Source organism: Triplophysa dalaica, chromosome 3, assembly GCF_015846415.1.
Source record: "Triplophysa dalaica isolate WHDGS20190420 chromosome 3, ASM1584641v1, whole genome shotgun sequence".
Taxonomy (NCBI): domain Eukaryota; kingdom Metazoa; phylum Chordata; class Actinopteri; order Cypriniformes; family Nemacheilidae; genus Triplophysa; species Triplophysa dalaica.
The window spans coordinates 10,376,763-10,393,860 of record NC_079544.1 but is presented as its reverse complement, the minus strand read 5'-3'; the positions used below and the strand labels follow the sequence as shown (position 1 = coordinate 10,393,860).

Here is a 17,098-nt window from a genome sequence, read left to right as displayed (position 1 = left end):
TTCAAGTTTGCATACATCAAGATCTAAATAAAAATGGAAATAATCAAATAATTTAAATACTTTTAATTTAATTAACATACAATAGGCTTTACTAAACAGACTAAACCATTTTAAAGGATGTTATTGTATACTTTTATTTTGTTACAAAGTGAATTATATCATAATATAATTTGGGTTGTGTGAAAATTCTGTGATGTAATCCTGAATCTAATGTTCAAAACAATACATTTTATAATGCAATATGTTGAAGTAAGACAGATGTGTGTTATGGAATAAATAGCTTGCTGTAGCTTTCAAAATTAAACTCTTGATGACTTGAACCAATACTGTTTTAATAATATAACACGATTTTGGAAACCAGCAATCTAAAACAAGTCATCAAAATGGTCCGTCATACTACACACCGCATCACGTTTAGTGCAATATTGATGTTATAAGCACCGCCCAACTTTCAGTGCTTCTGGGTTTTGATTACAGCTAATGATAAAACACAAAGCGTAGAGTCCATTTCGATGATTATGTCCTTAAGGAGAAAGGTGTGGGGCCCACCTGTTCTAGCGCAGCTGAAATGTGATCTTACACTTGTCACAAGACTATGATCAGGAACTCTCAATGTGTCCTCGCTGATCACAGGAGGACAGGTCAAGGCATCAAAAGACTGACAGGTGCCACTTAAACACCACAGGCCGAGTTGAATGAGGTGAAACGCATGAGGCCATTAGTTCACCTACAGATGGGCTGACAAAAGCCAGTGTGTATGGGTCCTGATGTGTGACTGGGAGGCAAGGAAGCATCACACAATGGAGAGACTGGCACTAATATCGTGGCAAAAATAGCACGCAAACCACGCCAACAAACATGCACAAATATGTATTTAACAGATGCTGGCCTCTGTCGCACACACATAAACACTGCGAAAACTCAGACTGATGCCATAAAACGATAGAGACGCAAGTGGACAAAAAACAGTGGGACACAGTCATATGTTGACGGTACGTGCACTCAAACACTACAAACAATAAATTATTATGGTGAGGGGCTTTTGAAGATATTAGCAATTATACTGATGGCGGAGGAAACTGTTTGGGATGTTTTCACGCCGCTCCACAAATCCTGGATCTGCACCACATTTTTCATTAGATTCTGAGGGAAAAAAAATCCTTTATGTGAAAATGATTGCAATATGTTTCATAGTGAGATTAAACCAAACAATTAAGCTATTCTGGATTGGTTTTCACAGAGCCATCTGTCTGGATGTTTCCTCAAACTGGGAGCCTAATCAGCTATTCATATGTAGACCGTCATTGGGCAAAGCAGACCCAAAAAATGAGATGCCTCCAATGAATCGCAATCACAGATTTGTGCCAGAGTTTTCTCGATGCGCATGGCAGGCTGGAGAAAACCTATTTCCCCAGCCAAAATAAAGCGAACACATGTCCAGATTTTATGATCATTATGTTCAGCTACTTAATGAGTTGATCTTTTGGCATTTTCTGTATCACGCTGCACTGGCTGATACGGTTGCAGAGATTGAAAGCTAATTATATTGAGAAAATAATCTTATTCCGCAACAAATATGGCTACAATGCTATGTCACATTTGTTTGAATTAAACGAAGAGGCTGATTTGGAGATTAGAGAGGGCCGTATTGGAACTGACGAAAAACATCGTAAACACAGACAGACAGACAACATAAACATGTCTCCAAAATTCCGGCCCGTAAAATGTAACTGAATGTTGTCTCTCTAGCAGTAATTCTTGTGTTTATGACTTCAGATTTTCCACGGTGACAAAAACAGAACACACCAACCCAAGCCGAATTTTCCATTTTTGCACCTTCTGCCTGAATGTAACAACCTTTTTTCACTTCTTCACAAGACCTTCTCATTCAGATCCATTTCAGTCACACATTATATCATCTCTGATAGATTTCCCAAAGCACCTTGCTTGATGGCACCTTACCTGTCTTTCATGTTTGGCCCTCTGGGTCCCTGTAACAAGCAACAACATCATTTGACAACAATAATTTAGTCTTTTTAAATTAACCCTCCTAGAATAAATTGATAACCAGGGCCGTTCTTCTTAATATTTAAAGGAATAGTTCACCCAAAAACTAAAACAATGTCATCTCTTACTCACCCTCTTGAAATTTTAACCTGTATGACTTTCTTCTGCAAAACACAAAAGAAGATATTTTGAAGAATGTTGGTCACCAAAAACGGTTGGTCCCCATTCCCTTCTGTTGTATGGACACAAATATCTCCTTTTGTGTTCTGCAGAAGAAAGAAATTCATCTAGGTTTGAAATGTCAGGAAGGTTGGAAAATGAAGACAGAGTTTTGATGTTTAGGTGAACTTCCCCTTTAATATTCTTAAACAAAAGTAGCTGGTTGAGTATTGCGATAACACAGTTGCTGATAAAGTACGTCATTTACGCTCTGCAAATAATCTGTGCTCTCCTACAGTCCCTGTGTGTTTAAAAAAAGTATATTATGTATACAACAGCTGCATGGAGTAATATTTCTCTCGGACGTGCCCATAAAGACAAAGCAAACACACAAAGCAGATTTTGTACCGCATAATGGCCAACAAAGTTAAATGAAGCATACGGCATGTAATCGTTTTATATAATAAGTGCATGTTTGTGTTTATTTGTGTGCGCATGTTTACATGGATGTACATTGACCTGTAAAGTAGTAATGAACAGTAGCCTGATCCACAGAGCCTGTCTCTTTAGATATGCACACATGATATGCAATTAAAAACTCCATTCACATTCCAGTGAGGCTGTCAATCAGAAGCAAATCCTTTCTGACAGTAGCCAGTGAACCGTGCCAGCTAGCCACTGAACAGGAACTCAAACAGTAATGGCTTTTGTTACCAGCAAGACCACATTTGGATGCAATTAAGTTTAACTTAAATGAGAATATATGGATGTTGTGGAGACAAGACATTAATTGGGGTTGTACGGTTTGTTCTTTCACCAAGGTTTGATAACTGACAACTAGTAACTACATTTAACGCTATGCTAGCCCACATTCTGAAATACCAACTTATACAATTATAAGCATTATTTTTCAACGTCATCTGTCTTTTTGTTATATGGACTCAGAGCTCAACAAAATGCTAATGCCCTTTACTTATTGAATAAGCTTTTAGCAGCTCTCAAACAGGATCGCTGTAATGTATGATTTTCTCTGGAGACGCGAGGGCTACCGGCCATGTGTAACCCACACTGTCGTTCAACAGGATGCACGCTCGCAGGGAACTGCAGTGACTACTGCTGGCCATTCTGACAACAACATAAAACGTCAATCATTGACACATACATCTGTACTGGTCTGGACGTCCAGTATCTTCCTATGGAAATCAAACATGGATGATGTGCAGCTCTTTGTGCTGTGTTGTGCTTGGAGCATGACATAGGCACAACATGAGCAAAGATCACAGACTATGTAAACATCTCACATTTATGACAATCCACTCATGTGTGGCCTGCCGGTGTGATGTTGACATAAGCTGTTGACACAGGAAAAACTCCCAGATATCCGTCAGTGAAAGAACATCGCTCTTTAAAGGATAAGATGGAGTTTGGGGAGTTAGTTACAGTACAATGCTCTTAAAACTACTCAAACATGAAAGTGTTTCAGCTCTGAACACTATTTTGTACGTTATGATGTCAAATACTACTATAAATAGTAGATATACTTGGTGTAAATAACTATCCAAAACAACCCTCATTATTTACTTTCCTCATTTTCCTTTATCGTTTTGATGGGTATAAAAAGTAGGCATATGATCTTATCAAATGGTAGAGCATGGCATGACTAATACATAGGTTATGGTTTTAATTCCTGAGGAACACACATACTAATAAAATTTGACTAATAAATTTGATAAAAGCATCTGGTGAATTTATGTGTTTCATTTTGTGCCATTACAACAATAAACAGCTCCGATTTTTTTACACAAAGCCACTTTCAATGAAGACATCACATGAACGATGCAACATGAAATACCAACATTATTCCTCTCTTCATTTGGAATTGAAGGTCCACTCAGTCTCACCTGCCATCACTCTTTCTTCAGATCAGTGACCTGGTAAACAGATATTATCAGAGTTTGCCTTCTCGCTCACAGTCAAATCAGCTTCCACTCAGATGATAAGTCTGTTAGTTCCTTTGTTAAAAATGCACATGCATGTAACGTCCATTGCAGCTGCAGTATAAGGACTTTGGGGGGGCAGTTTAAGAGTGGGGTTTGAGTGCTGCTCTTGACTAACAAACACAATAGACAGCGTATTATGTCAGGGTCGACATCCCGAGACCCCTCTGACATCCAGGACCACCAAAGATCTCGGGTAATTTCTACTTAATTGAAAATGCCTGTGGCTAAGACACGCACATAGCACACTTTATATTACAGGGCATGCATGGTGCGTGACAGCAATACATATTTTGGTGGATATCTAATTTCTCATCCGTTTTTAATGTAAGCTCCTTAAGCCCAGAAATCACATTTGGAATGTACCAACATTATAACATTTTTCCACACAGAGTCAATTTTCTGACTATGACAAATACACACACAAAAGATTCAAGGGACTATATTGTTGTGGTCAAAATAGTTTTGGTCATTTTAAAATTGAAGGATGATATCTGTTTTGTTTCTGCCAGACAGGAATGAGATCAAATGTAGACCAACTGTAACCCTTAGTGAGAGTTTACCAAGAAATAAAAAAAGATATTTAGAAGAATGTTCTTAACTGGCACCTATTCACTTGCATTGGTTTTGTGTCGATACAATACAAGTTAATGGGTGCCAGTGCTGTTACATACAGGTTTAAAATAACAAGAGGGCGAGTAAATAGTGACAAAATTTCCATTTCTGCATGAACTTTAAGTCTCAGTGGGTTTTTGTTTGAGAAAGGCCCAAAAACCTCTCATATTGTATGTCTCAATAGAATTTTAGAAGAGATCTTAACAATGTAGCAAAATGTGATTAAATCGTAAACCACTTAAATTATGTAGTATGTATTATGTCTAAGCAATTTTAGAAAATGGACAAAAGTTAATACTTTAACATGAAAGATCTCCTGAGGTATAAAATAGCAAACTCTGAGCGATAAAATGTTCCTTTGGGTATTTTTAATCAAAAGAGCTTAACTTATCTTGTGGTTTTGCCATTTTAAATTGAATTTGCCATAGAAAACATGTTTAAAGATGTCTGTTATGTCTCTAGTCAAACTTTAATAAAACTAAAACCATATGTTTTTACTGGGTATTTCTTAACTGTGTCAATAAGAAATCCACAGCCCTGTTGCACTCACCAATTCTTAAATCTTTTCTGCCGTTGTTTTAAACATGCAAGCAATTAAATCCCCTTCAACTCTATCAACTGCATTCATTCATAAGCATCATTCAAACCTTGCAGGTACCAAATCAATTGAACTTCTGTTATCCCAACAACTGACAGAGCCTCTTATTCTACCCTGCCAGTAAACAAACAAGAACTGTGAAATTTGGAAGCGTACGAGCGCAAACCTTGTCTCGTCATTCCATAAACCCACATCAACGACAGGCTTACAAGACAATGAGTCATGCGTGGTGTTAACAGCTTGCTTGCATTATCTCATTGGCTGTAATAACTTCAAGCCTGCAAACTCCATTAGGGCAGTGACTTGAGCACCAGCTGAAAGTCATTAGGCATAAAATAAATCATAGACTTTGATATAGGTTGGCTTCAGCAGAGTAGTTTTGTTGGCCATTAATGGTCAGGGGCTGCATCTCATAATCCCAAACAGACTGTAATGCAATCCTACCCATGATGCCACACTCTCGCTCTAGAGCACCCCTCTGAAGCACTCCTCAGGACCACTTTTGATTTTCTCAACACCAGCGACGAAGGCACACCAGTCCTCTCGTAATAAAACATACATCAATGGTGCCACGTGCTGTAATGCTGATTCAAATCAAAAACGGTCTCACGGGTGGACGCCAGGCACCTCTGCGAGTTTCCCCAATTCATATTTAATTGCTTTTCCATTTATTTGCTTAGCAAACGCTTTCTTACCACAGCAACATTGTGCCTTGTGATAAATGCCTTAGTAAGTGACATGATAAGCAAGAAGCGATAAGGCCCATACTGTATAGTGCAGGAAGTGTGGAGCATTGAGTTTATAGAGTGTGCTCAAAGTTGAGGGCTGGTTTGTTTTTTTCCTCCTTGCAGCAATATACAGTTTACATCAAAGTAACTTGAGGCACAATATATCCACCTTGAGCTTTACAAAAAGCCTTAAGGTATACAATGCACATTAACATTGCATGCCGAAATTCCATAACAAATTGCACATCAACAGAATGCTCAGAATCTGTCTCTAAGGCTGAACCATAAACCGATGAACAAAAATCCCTACAATATGAATAATAAAAATACAGCACGCACTGTTCATTTTTATATCTTCCCATCCACATCAGATAGACCCAGTGGATACTTCGGGGATGTGAGGAGAGCAGTACAGCAGGTAGACATGAAGGTAATCAGATGGGGACTATGTGCACAGACCGAATCATCCTCAGTGGCAGTGTGACCCTCATTTAGCCACATACCATCAATTTCTGTCTATTTGTTCTAGAGATACCACACACCACTGTCACAATCTCACTTGTTTGCTCTGTGTATGTCTCCCCCTGCCCCCCTCACTCAATAACTCTAACTCCACCCCCCCCCCTCTCTCTCTTTCTGAATTGTTAAAATGAAAATGTTCGAGTGGAGTTGACATAGGCTGACTTGCTTCTGCAGTAAAATTACACTATATAGATTATATCTGAAAGTCTTTCCCCTCCCTCTTCCTTTCCTCTCTACCCCCACCAACCCCCTCTCTCTTCTCTCTTCTCTCTCTCTGGCTCTGCTGAAGTGGTTTAAAAAACTCAGCAAAGATATTAACGATTTACAAACTGCATCAAAATGACATCTAACGAATGAAACAATGCTGGTGAAATTGTGCTTTCACTTTTTCTACTTTTTTTTTAATTAGGCCTGTCATAACAGTGCCTCCCAAAATGTGTGATTCATCCATAAAACATGTTACTGTGTATGTGACTACACTTAGACGTGCATATGAGAACTATGGCAGTGAATCAAGAAGCACTGAAAGGAATAATACAACCCCAACCCCCACTCCAATCACCCCACAGTAACCCTACCCCCTCCTCATTCAAACACACACACACATACACACACACACACACACACACTCTCTCTCCTCTCTCTCTCTCTCAACCCATCTCTCTTTTTATCCTACAAGCACTACACACACTCACACAGTAACAGCACCATCATTAGGAGAGGGAGAGGAATACAAACCCCACATATCTTTGTTGTCCCACAGGGAATAAATGATGCCATAGACTTTAAAGTCAAAGACAAACGTCAAAAAGTGTGTGCCTATGTTATTTGTTCCTTACGCATTTTCAAACAACATAGTTATATAGCTCATGTCCATGTTGAGTTTGGGGATGGTGAAGCAGGTGTATTTTGTAAAACGCGCGCCACTTCTAGCTGGCAATTTAATGACTTACATCTTTAATTGTTCCGTGTTGCGCGCGCTCTATGTCTATGACAGCCGCGTAAAAGCGCGTTTAAACTTTGCGATGTAATAAGCAGGTGAAAGTGATGGGTCCCCCATTAAAAAAAATCAAACGATACAAAATAATACACAAAAATATAAAATCCTTAACTCGGTAAGCGGTGGGTAACGTTACAAGTTTGCGTACATTTTCGGTCCCGCGCTCAACGCTGCTACTTTCAGACCCGCTGTGACAGTCAGTGAAACTTTGAACAAGTCCACAACAAGAGTGTTCATTCACGTTCAGCCAAACACAAATTCACACAAACACATGTTTACGTAAGTCCACATCAAAAAAACAATACGCATCGTGAATGAGGCTTTACCTTATTGCAATACGCAGAGTCCGAATAGTGCGACTGTCCCAGTCGGGAAGGATCTGTTGCTGATGGTGGCGGCTGAGGATAAAATCTCACGTCCATTTCAGTAAAAACATCAACCGGTCCCTATTGCCTTTCCACTAGAAATCGTGTTCCTCTCTCACTTAGAGATCGCAACGCAAATGAAAGAAGGTAAAAACTGAAGACTGAGACACACTATTGCGCCTCACATCCGTTCCGCGGTTTTCACAAAAACTTTTATATGAACCTCTAACGCAGGCGTCTTATAGCAGAGAGATGCCGCTGAAAAAAGCGTTCGAGTTTGGAGAGAACAAGAGCATCTGCTTTGATATGAGTATCTGTGTTGACTGCTGAGAGTAGAGATGTGTATCTTCTAGGTGCAGCTGTGGCTCAGTGTAACTGCTGTATGGAGAGAAGCGAGCGCACTGCCAGTGTTCAAACACAAAGACTCGCAAGAAACGCGGCTGTGTCTCCGCGCGGCACATAGGGGGCGCTGCAAAGTGCGCACCTAATGCATAATTTGCATTACTTTTGCATGATACTGTCTGCATAGATTGTGACGGAATGATGCCGTTTAGTTTTTAGAAAATAATCTACAGCCTACACAGCGAAACAGAAATGGTGTGTGTTTGCGTGAATCCTTCATATTGAGACAGCTACAGATTCACAGTTCTCATACAATGATGTAGATGAGAAAACGTCCAAGTTAGTGATAAGATGTAAGATATAACCTATTGTATTTCACAATAGTGATGTTTTCTGGGTTAAGATTACCACTGATAAATTTGAAAAAAAAAATTTTCTTTAGTTTTTTACAAACTTGCTCTGAAAGAATAGCAAATCAGTCAATTCAGTTGTACTGTTTTCATCATAGGCAACATCTTAAGAAATATGTATAATCATGATGATAGGCATTTCACAGAAAAGCTAGCTAAAGCCGTTAGAATTAAAATAGAGACCTGACAGGCTTCACTACTCATTCTCAGACCAAACCACACAACGGTCTATTACTGTAAGCAGCTCTGTGCACAACCTTAAAGAGCGACCTGAGCTATACTCGATTCTAGTTTCTTATAGAGTTCAAGATCCGTTCTTCTAGAACCGTTTTTTGCACTCTACTTTACATTAAGATTGGGTCTGGTTTTTGGTTTGTGTTGCAAAAATGCTCCACATTACAGTAAAAAGAAAGTTTTCCACGTTTTCTTTGAATTCACGTGGCCTGTACTGATTAGAATTAGCATTTTGTCCACACAAATATTCTACTTGAGTGTCTGCCGCATCAATCATTTTATAAAGCTAGATTTTCTCAACGATTTAGCACATTTCTGTAATCCCTGAGTGAATTGAGCTCACCCTCTTCTGCCTTTTTCTTCAGTAGAATGATTTCTCATTTAGACCTGCATTTCTGTTCATTTTGTCGACAAGGGTATGTGCCTCTAAAAGGAAAACACTGTCTCTCCGTCTCCCTGTCTGTCTGTTTAAAATATGCTGCCTGTCTGTCTGTCCGCCTGTCTATAGATAGATAGATAGGTAGGTAGGTAGGTAGGTAGGTAGGTATGTAGGTAGACAGACAGACAGACAGACAGATAGATGATACAGATTTCTGTTATTCTGTCATTTGCTGAGAAATTAGGATGAGAAAACTACAAAATATTGTCATGACAGAGCATAATGCTTTTGGAGAAATGAGTGTGTCTTCCACTGACAAATGGAAATAAAGCAGTTGAGAAGAGGGCAGAGGAATATGGTGCAGGTGCTCCTATTTCTTGTCAATTACATCGGAGAAATTGGCATTATTCATCATTTCTCATTGATTATGATGATGGCAGGGCTGATGATGATAGAGCCGACACAGTGTTGCTGTAATGTTTTTGCCAACAAATGTACCAAATCTAAGTGTATCGTTACAGCTGCCTCTCTGCATCAAAAGGCACAGTAAAATATGCTCTGGTTCAATTTGGATATGGAGCTTCTGAATTGGGAATGCTAGTGCACACAACAGCTTGCTTTTTGGGGTTACAGTCATGTCAGCATTTTTTTTCAATGTCAGTTAATCTCTGAACAATGTGTAACTGGCAGCCAAAAAACTATTCTGGCTTTGTGACATTATCGGGCATTAAACCTATCGTCACTGTTTTAAATATTTAAAACAGACAATGGAATGCAAAATTCAGTAACATTTGTTTCCAAGAGACAGGATGCTTCTGTACACACAGACTTTTAACGCTATATGACTGCAGCCCACTCACAGACACAATGGTTTTTATACTACGATAATGACATTTACTACTGTATACATACAGGTGTAGGTTATACCTATGTGGGCAACACATTGAGAGAGAATAGGCATCTAACCCTCACGTAAACCTGTTGAGATTGTTAGTTTGAAGCAAAACATGATTTGAGCTTTTCAGATAGTGAGGACCTCTTCAAACAAAAATGTTCAAGTACTTGGCCATCATTGTAGCCAAACCTGTACACACACACACACACAAACAATATTGTTGCCACTGTAACAACACATATGCCTGTTTGCTCTTACTTATGAGTACCTATACCACCTAATGAAGAGGTCAACATGATCTCATGGAGAGCATGCATGGTGGAGTGTTTTTTTCTAAAACAGCCCAGTGTTTCTTATTTTTAGCAATCAAAACAACACAAAAAATAAAAAAGAATTTAACATCAGACACAAAAAAATACCACTAAAGGTTCTAAAGTGTTTTAAAAACAAACCAAAAACAAAATAATGTCGGGCATATTGCATTTATAAAATAATATCTGTCTTCTGTCATTCAAACCAAAGCAAATTTCTGAGACTGAAACTCCAGCCACTAGAGGGTGCACTTTGAAATTCATAAAAAGCAAAAAACTTTTTAGTAGTGTATATAAAACGTTTGAGCTGAGGTACTTTCAGAGCCAACAAAATTCTAGAAATCATTAACATTTGAGTTATGGTGACATTTTAACAAAGAACAATATGTTCCCCACATAGGGTGAATAAATGTACAATGAGGTTTCTATCCCATTAACCTTTGACTATCAGCTGGCATTTGAAGCATTGTGTTGGCATGCAAACACAGCCATCACGTCATGATTTAGCTCATAAATAGACTTATTTGAATTGGCGGACACTGTGTTAATCAATGATTTGTAGAACAAGAGGTGAATGATGCAAGACTGGGTTATTAGTTCAATTTTATTCCATCAAACTATTTTTGGAGGAAAGCGAATCTTTCATGTAGGAAGGGTATACGGAGTGGTTGGAGGTTGTGTCCATGGGGAAGTTCCATTTTAGTCAATATGTTATTTCAACTGATGTACACAGAACCAAAAATCAATGGGAATTCACAATGTGAAACATCTAAACAATCTAATCGCTACACATATAACCAGCAGTGCTAAACCAACTTCTGCACAACTGAATTGCGTTTCAAGTTCATCAGATTTCACTGTGATTCTTAAGGTGCCTGTTTATCAAAAACACACACAAATAGTTTTTTATAGTATGTAGTTTTAAAGTTAAGTGATACAGGGGTTTTGGGTGTCAGGAGGATTTATTAGAATTGAATGAGCACCGAATACTCTGATTGCCTATTGTTTTGTCTCCTGTGTGTTTGAGCGAGCTGAACATGTGCCAGAACCGCATACTTGGAATTATAACTTTACCTCAGAAATAGGCATCTCCTGAATGTCAACTTCCCATCCCCCACTGTATTACCTATTAAGTACATTCAAACAACCCCCTCACACACGCTCCCTTCCCCCATAGAAATGTACACCCTCCCCCAGCCTGCGCAGTTTGATCTATGTGAATATATATACATCACAAATCTATATCTAATCTATCACACAATCCCTTTCTAACTGTGCATATAATACATTCACAATGTAGCCAGATGATACTTTGTATGCACATACCCTGATTTTAGGGAACATGAGAAATATATCAAATATCTGTAAATATAAAGTATGTTCTATTGTTTACCTACTCTAACAGTGGTAGAAAACATGGATATGTAAATATAATTTATTGTGATTATCAAATTGACTTCTTGTTAGGTTTTGTTTAGTACATTTTTAGTATTTGTACACAGAAACATACAACTTCTAGTGTCAGATAGACTTTTGTACTGTTAAGTACAGATAATACAGTACAGTCACTGATATGTGTTTAACATTAAATTTTATGCTCTTTAATGTTAAATAAGAAATTAATTTGAATCATGGAATCAAAGAACATGTGTGCATAAATATTACGTTGGGTGATGTTTTTACATGCGAATTCCCATAAATGCATCTCACCTATACAGTACAGGCTGTGGGTGAGGTATCATCACTGCATCAGGCTGAATACATTGTATCATACATTCAAATTTATTCTCTCCTTCATTCTTCCACTGTTTCCTTCTCTTCTTTTTTTGATGAGCTCAGTTACATAAAAAAAATGTATATAACACCAAATGTAATCTTCCCCCACTGCTCAACCACCCAGCCACCCACACATATACATACACTTTAACACACACACACACACTTGCATGGTGATCTGTCTGTCTTTCAATAGATGAATTTCAAGTAGTGTACATTGAATATATTTGCACTTTCATTGCTCAGGGGCCATTCTGCATTCAAGATTTCTATCCTTTTCCCTCTCCATAAATCTCATCATTATTTAATGCGTTTGTTACCAACGCATTTTCTCGCATATTCAGTGACAAGTTTATGTCATATTGGTGTAAAGATGGATTTGGTGCATTTGTTCAACATTTTAGTTAACCTGCTGAATATCCTGTTAGTGCTACACAAGTTCTTTCATTGAGAGTTGCGTTGCCTATTTGAAATTTTTTTAAAGTTAATTTCACCTCACAAAATGAGTTTCTCGATTTGTGTTAGCAAACCTTTTGGTAACGATATCAATAAGCATGTAAAGCGATGAAATGGAGCACACAAGTCCATGTGTTATTTCACGCACTATTTATGCGTGTGTGCAGTGTGTCAGATAAAAATTGACTGTGCCAGCAATGACAGCCTGTCCAGTTCTCTGTTGATATCAACCCTTTCTGACTCTCCTGCTTCTGATTTTCACATCCGTCACCAAGACAACCAGATTATTTTGAATCTATCAGATCAAATTCAATTTTACTTTTGATTTCGGATCGGGAAGTCTCTTGCCTGTCACATGGTGTAGACTGGAGATACTGCCTGGAGATGTAAGAATTTGACAGGGCTGCTATTTTACACTAGAGTGGGAAGTTCGTTTCTAGGGTTCTGTTGTTTTTCCAAAACGTGAGGCCAGAACATAGAGTTATGCAATGGATGCTGATGGTTTTCAAAAATAATTTGAAACAGAAGGAGCAGAATTTTGAAGTTTGACTTTAGCTATTTAAAACACATTTTTTTTTTTTGTTGTCAGTACAAATGTGTTTCTGTTGTCTTGTTTCATGTTATATTATTAGATGCCACTCAGATGCCACATCGAAGCTCATGTGACTTATTTTGTGCTGTGGCATTATGTCACAGACAGTTTTTGGTGACTGACTTGTGTGCAGCTGTCTGCACAGCCCACACTGTGTGTGGGTGTGGGTACGTGTATGCATGTGTGTATGCTTTTGTGTGCACATATATTCCTTACAATTTATCTGTTTTACATCTCATTTCTGTATCAGGAAAAGTTTTTAGTTTTTCCAACATATATCCCATATAATGTATTTCAGGACACATCATTATATATTTTTAAACACTGTTATATAAAGGATGGTGTAATGTATAGCATATAGAACGTCTACACAATAAATAGCTTGAAACTTTAGGGGTCCAGCAGACCACCCTATGCGCTCCAACTACAGATAAAGTTTGTCATTGGTTCATTAGCTCTTATTAGAGAGACTGCTTTATCATACATCGCTCACTCTTGTAGGTCCTCATTCATATGCATTCATAAAAGCCTTGAATAAGTCTACGTAAGGAAGCTAATTTGGTATTCCCGAAGTGATTTATCTTCATTCTAAAAATATCTCACAATGAAAAGACAATGAAAGTATGCATGAGGTGTGCGTTTAGTTTGAATTGATGCAGTATAGCCAGTATTTGAATCACATGGTGCAAGAGGGGGGGGGGGGATACTCGGCCTCATAAGCAGTTTGTTCCACTGGGTTTCATTCTATTCTCTATAGTCTGATTTGACCCCATTGTCACAATTACACACACACAAACACACACACACACACACACACTCAAAATAAAACAAGCATAGAGCACACACAAAAATCCACGCAAACATCATAACACACCTCATACCATCACACGAACAGTGAAGTTATCTTACTACACACATTTAGTCACACAAATAGCTGAACATGGTACACACCACACACACACACACACTCAACGCTTGAGCGCTCTAACACAATGACACAATGAGATTGATTCAGCCTCTTAAAGCGGCACATCATCATTAAATTAAATAATGTCACAGGGCCTCATGGAAAATAGATTCTCTCTGGCATCCTCTTCATCATTCTCAGACCAAATACATTCCAGTTCACTCTGCTCTTCCTCATTTTTAGCTAAAAATCCTTCTTTTAATGCAGCACAAAATCTCTAAAAATAATTCCTTTGTAATTTTTGGTTGTATTTATAAAGACTGCATTTATAATCGTTTAGATCATCTTGATCGTTTTGTGAAATGTACGTGACTTTCTATTGAGGCTAAACACACTGGACAGATAGGCTATTAGATATTAGGCTGTTTTCACAAAACATTTCTACCACTATTTAATGTGATTTTTTAGTGTGTCATAATCATTAACCACACACAATCCAGTTTGACCAGGTGCTAAATGTAATGTAACCGCAGAACACCGTGAATATTAAATTAAGTCAGGTAAATCTGAAATCAGCAAAATCACAATAAAAGATGTACATTGATGTGGTAGCTCATTTAAATACGGCTCACCACTCCACAAATAGCTGCACATAAAACAGAAGAAATTTGAAAATATAAATATAAACAGTTATTCAAGATTCAAGATAAGATGAATGTGTGTGAATATAAATAAATCACTTTTGCATATCACTGCTTTCCTTCTGAAACCTTCATAATTTGTGATTTTTATATTTTGCCATGAATCATTATTATTAGTCACCCTTTATGTTTATCACTGGGTTTTGCAAATATCTAATCAATAAAACGTATTAAACAGTGCTTGTCAAACTTTGACAACACAGTAAATTAGCATTTTAAAAGTACAGTGTTTTTTCCATTTCCTCAAAAAAGGCAAATATGGACATACAATGTTTCAAAAGGTCATAAACGATATGTGAACCTGGATCACAAAACCAGTCTCAAGTAGCACGGGAACATTTTTAGTAAATGTCGATTTTTCTTTTATGCCAAAAATCATTAGGATATTAACTAAAGATCATGTTCCATGAAAATATTTTTTAAACTTCCTACCTTAAATATATAAAAACTTAGTTTTTGTTAGTGGATGACCTGCCACAGTGCCCCAGTTTAACAACTTCAAAGCCAATTTTCTCAATATTTGGATTTTTGTCCACTATCAGATACCAGAGTTTTAAAAAGTTGTATCTCAGCCAGATATGTTCCTATTCTAACAGCTCATACATACATCAATAAAAAGAATATATATTTGGCTTTCAGATTATGTAAACATCTCAATTTTGAAAAATTTACCCATAAGACTGGTTTTGTTGTCCAGGGTCACATATGGTCACCTTATCACTGCTTACTCTCGAATCTAGACACCGGCACAGATTTCACTCTATGCCTCCATACCACCTGCCATAAGCACTTTTTGGATGGGAGTAGTTTTCTGAAATATTGCAGCTGTTACTACTTGATGTTAATGATTTCATGTGCAGATGGAATGGACTATAGGTAGGGGTAGAGTTTACCTGTAGAGTTTACAGGTAGAGTTTACCTGTGTGGCAATGTCTATTTTCCACATCTGAGCATTGCAGAAGACTGTGTGCTCTTTTTCTTTTAAACTTAAAATGACTTAATTATTTAAATTGTATCTTAAAGCCACAATATGGAATATTTGGACCGCTAGATGGTGCACTTTCGAAACAATAACAAAAGGCGAAGCTAAATGACGTTGTGTAAATGAGTGGAATTATTGGGCATGTCGTTTGAATTAATAATGAATGAATTTTATTTTTATGTCATCGTAATGAATTAGCTTGCAAGAAACGTGGAATGTAATGCTACTTTAGCCCGTGACTGATATTGGTCTTTGTTCATTGATTTGGTAGCGTAATGCTACACAGTTTTACGTGTTACAGTCATACAGTCATCGTTTAAAAAGTACATTGAAAATAACCCCCAGCATTTTACTGGCTAGATATTTTTCTGCGACATATACTGTATTTCATAGGCTAACTAGATTCATAACTATTCAAATAATCTGTTTATGAGTATTTCTTGTACAATTTTTGCTTACCTATTACAACATGCGAGAGCGGAGTCTCCAAAGAGGCCTAGTTGGTCGCGAGCTCTCTCCATTTAGAAAACGCCGCGCCGATATGAATCCTTGTTTGTCCATAAATCTGTTTGCCTCATTTGGCCTACGATTACGCTTTTTTGGTTTCATTTACTAGCCAAAGAGTTATCGTGATCCATAAAACATAAAAAGAGATGCTGTATAACTACTTCCGCATTTACGTGTTGCCGTAGTTACTACAACCGGAAACTGAGGGTACTGCGGAGCACCGGAAATTAAGTCACTGATATGCGACAAATGCAAGGGAGACAAGGGACGGCTCATTATTTTAAATAGGAATTTCTCTGGATTTGCACATTCTTGGGAACATTTGGGATAATGTAAGTACACAACTGCATAAAATATATAACACTGTGCAAGTGATTATGGGATATATCATAACAAAATTATTCCATCTTGTGGCTTTAATGTTAAGATTTATTGACTTTATTGTTATATAAACCAATAAAAAAAAATCTAGCATTCTAGCATCTTCCTTAAAATTGCATAAAATATATGGAGACCTTGGAATTATTTATTCTATCTGACATTTTTGTCAAAATTCAGTTATTGACTGTGACAACTAATTCGCATTGTGTGTGTTTTTTTTCTTTATGTTGTGTA

At 37.6% G+C, this 17,098-nt stretch overlaps 1 protein-coding gene across 4 annotated transcripts in view; it reads right to left on the bottom strand.

Annotated features, from left to right (window-relative positions):
• Positions 1-16,651, bottom strand: part of tox (thymocyte selection-associated high mobility group box) — a 57,363-nt gene extending 40,712 nt beyond the window's left edge. For 2 of the 4 annotated variants that reach the window (XM_056744524.1, XM_056744522.1), the window contains exon 1: positions 16,436-16,651. Coding sequence is in view for 2 of the 4 variants with exons in the window: in XM_056744520.1 (XP_056600498.1) it covers positions 7,953-8,048 (96 nt within the window). In the remaining 2 variants the exon portion in view is untranslated. Of the gene's footprint in view, positions 1-7,952; positions 8,407-16,435 lie in introns of those variants that run through there. The other 2 variants (XM_056744520.1, XM_056744521.1) reach the window with 1 other exon arrangement.
• Between the last annotated feature and the right edge of the window lie 447 nt (positions 16,652-17,098).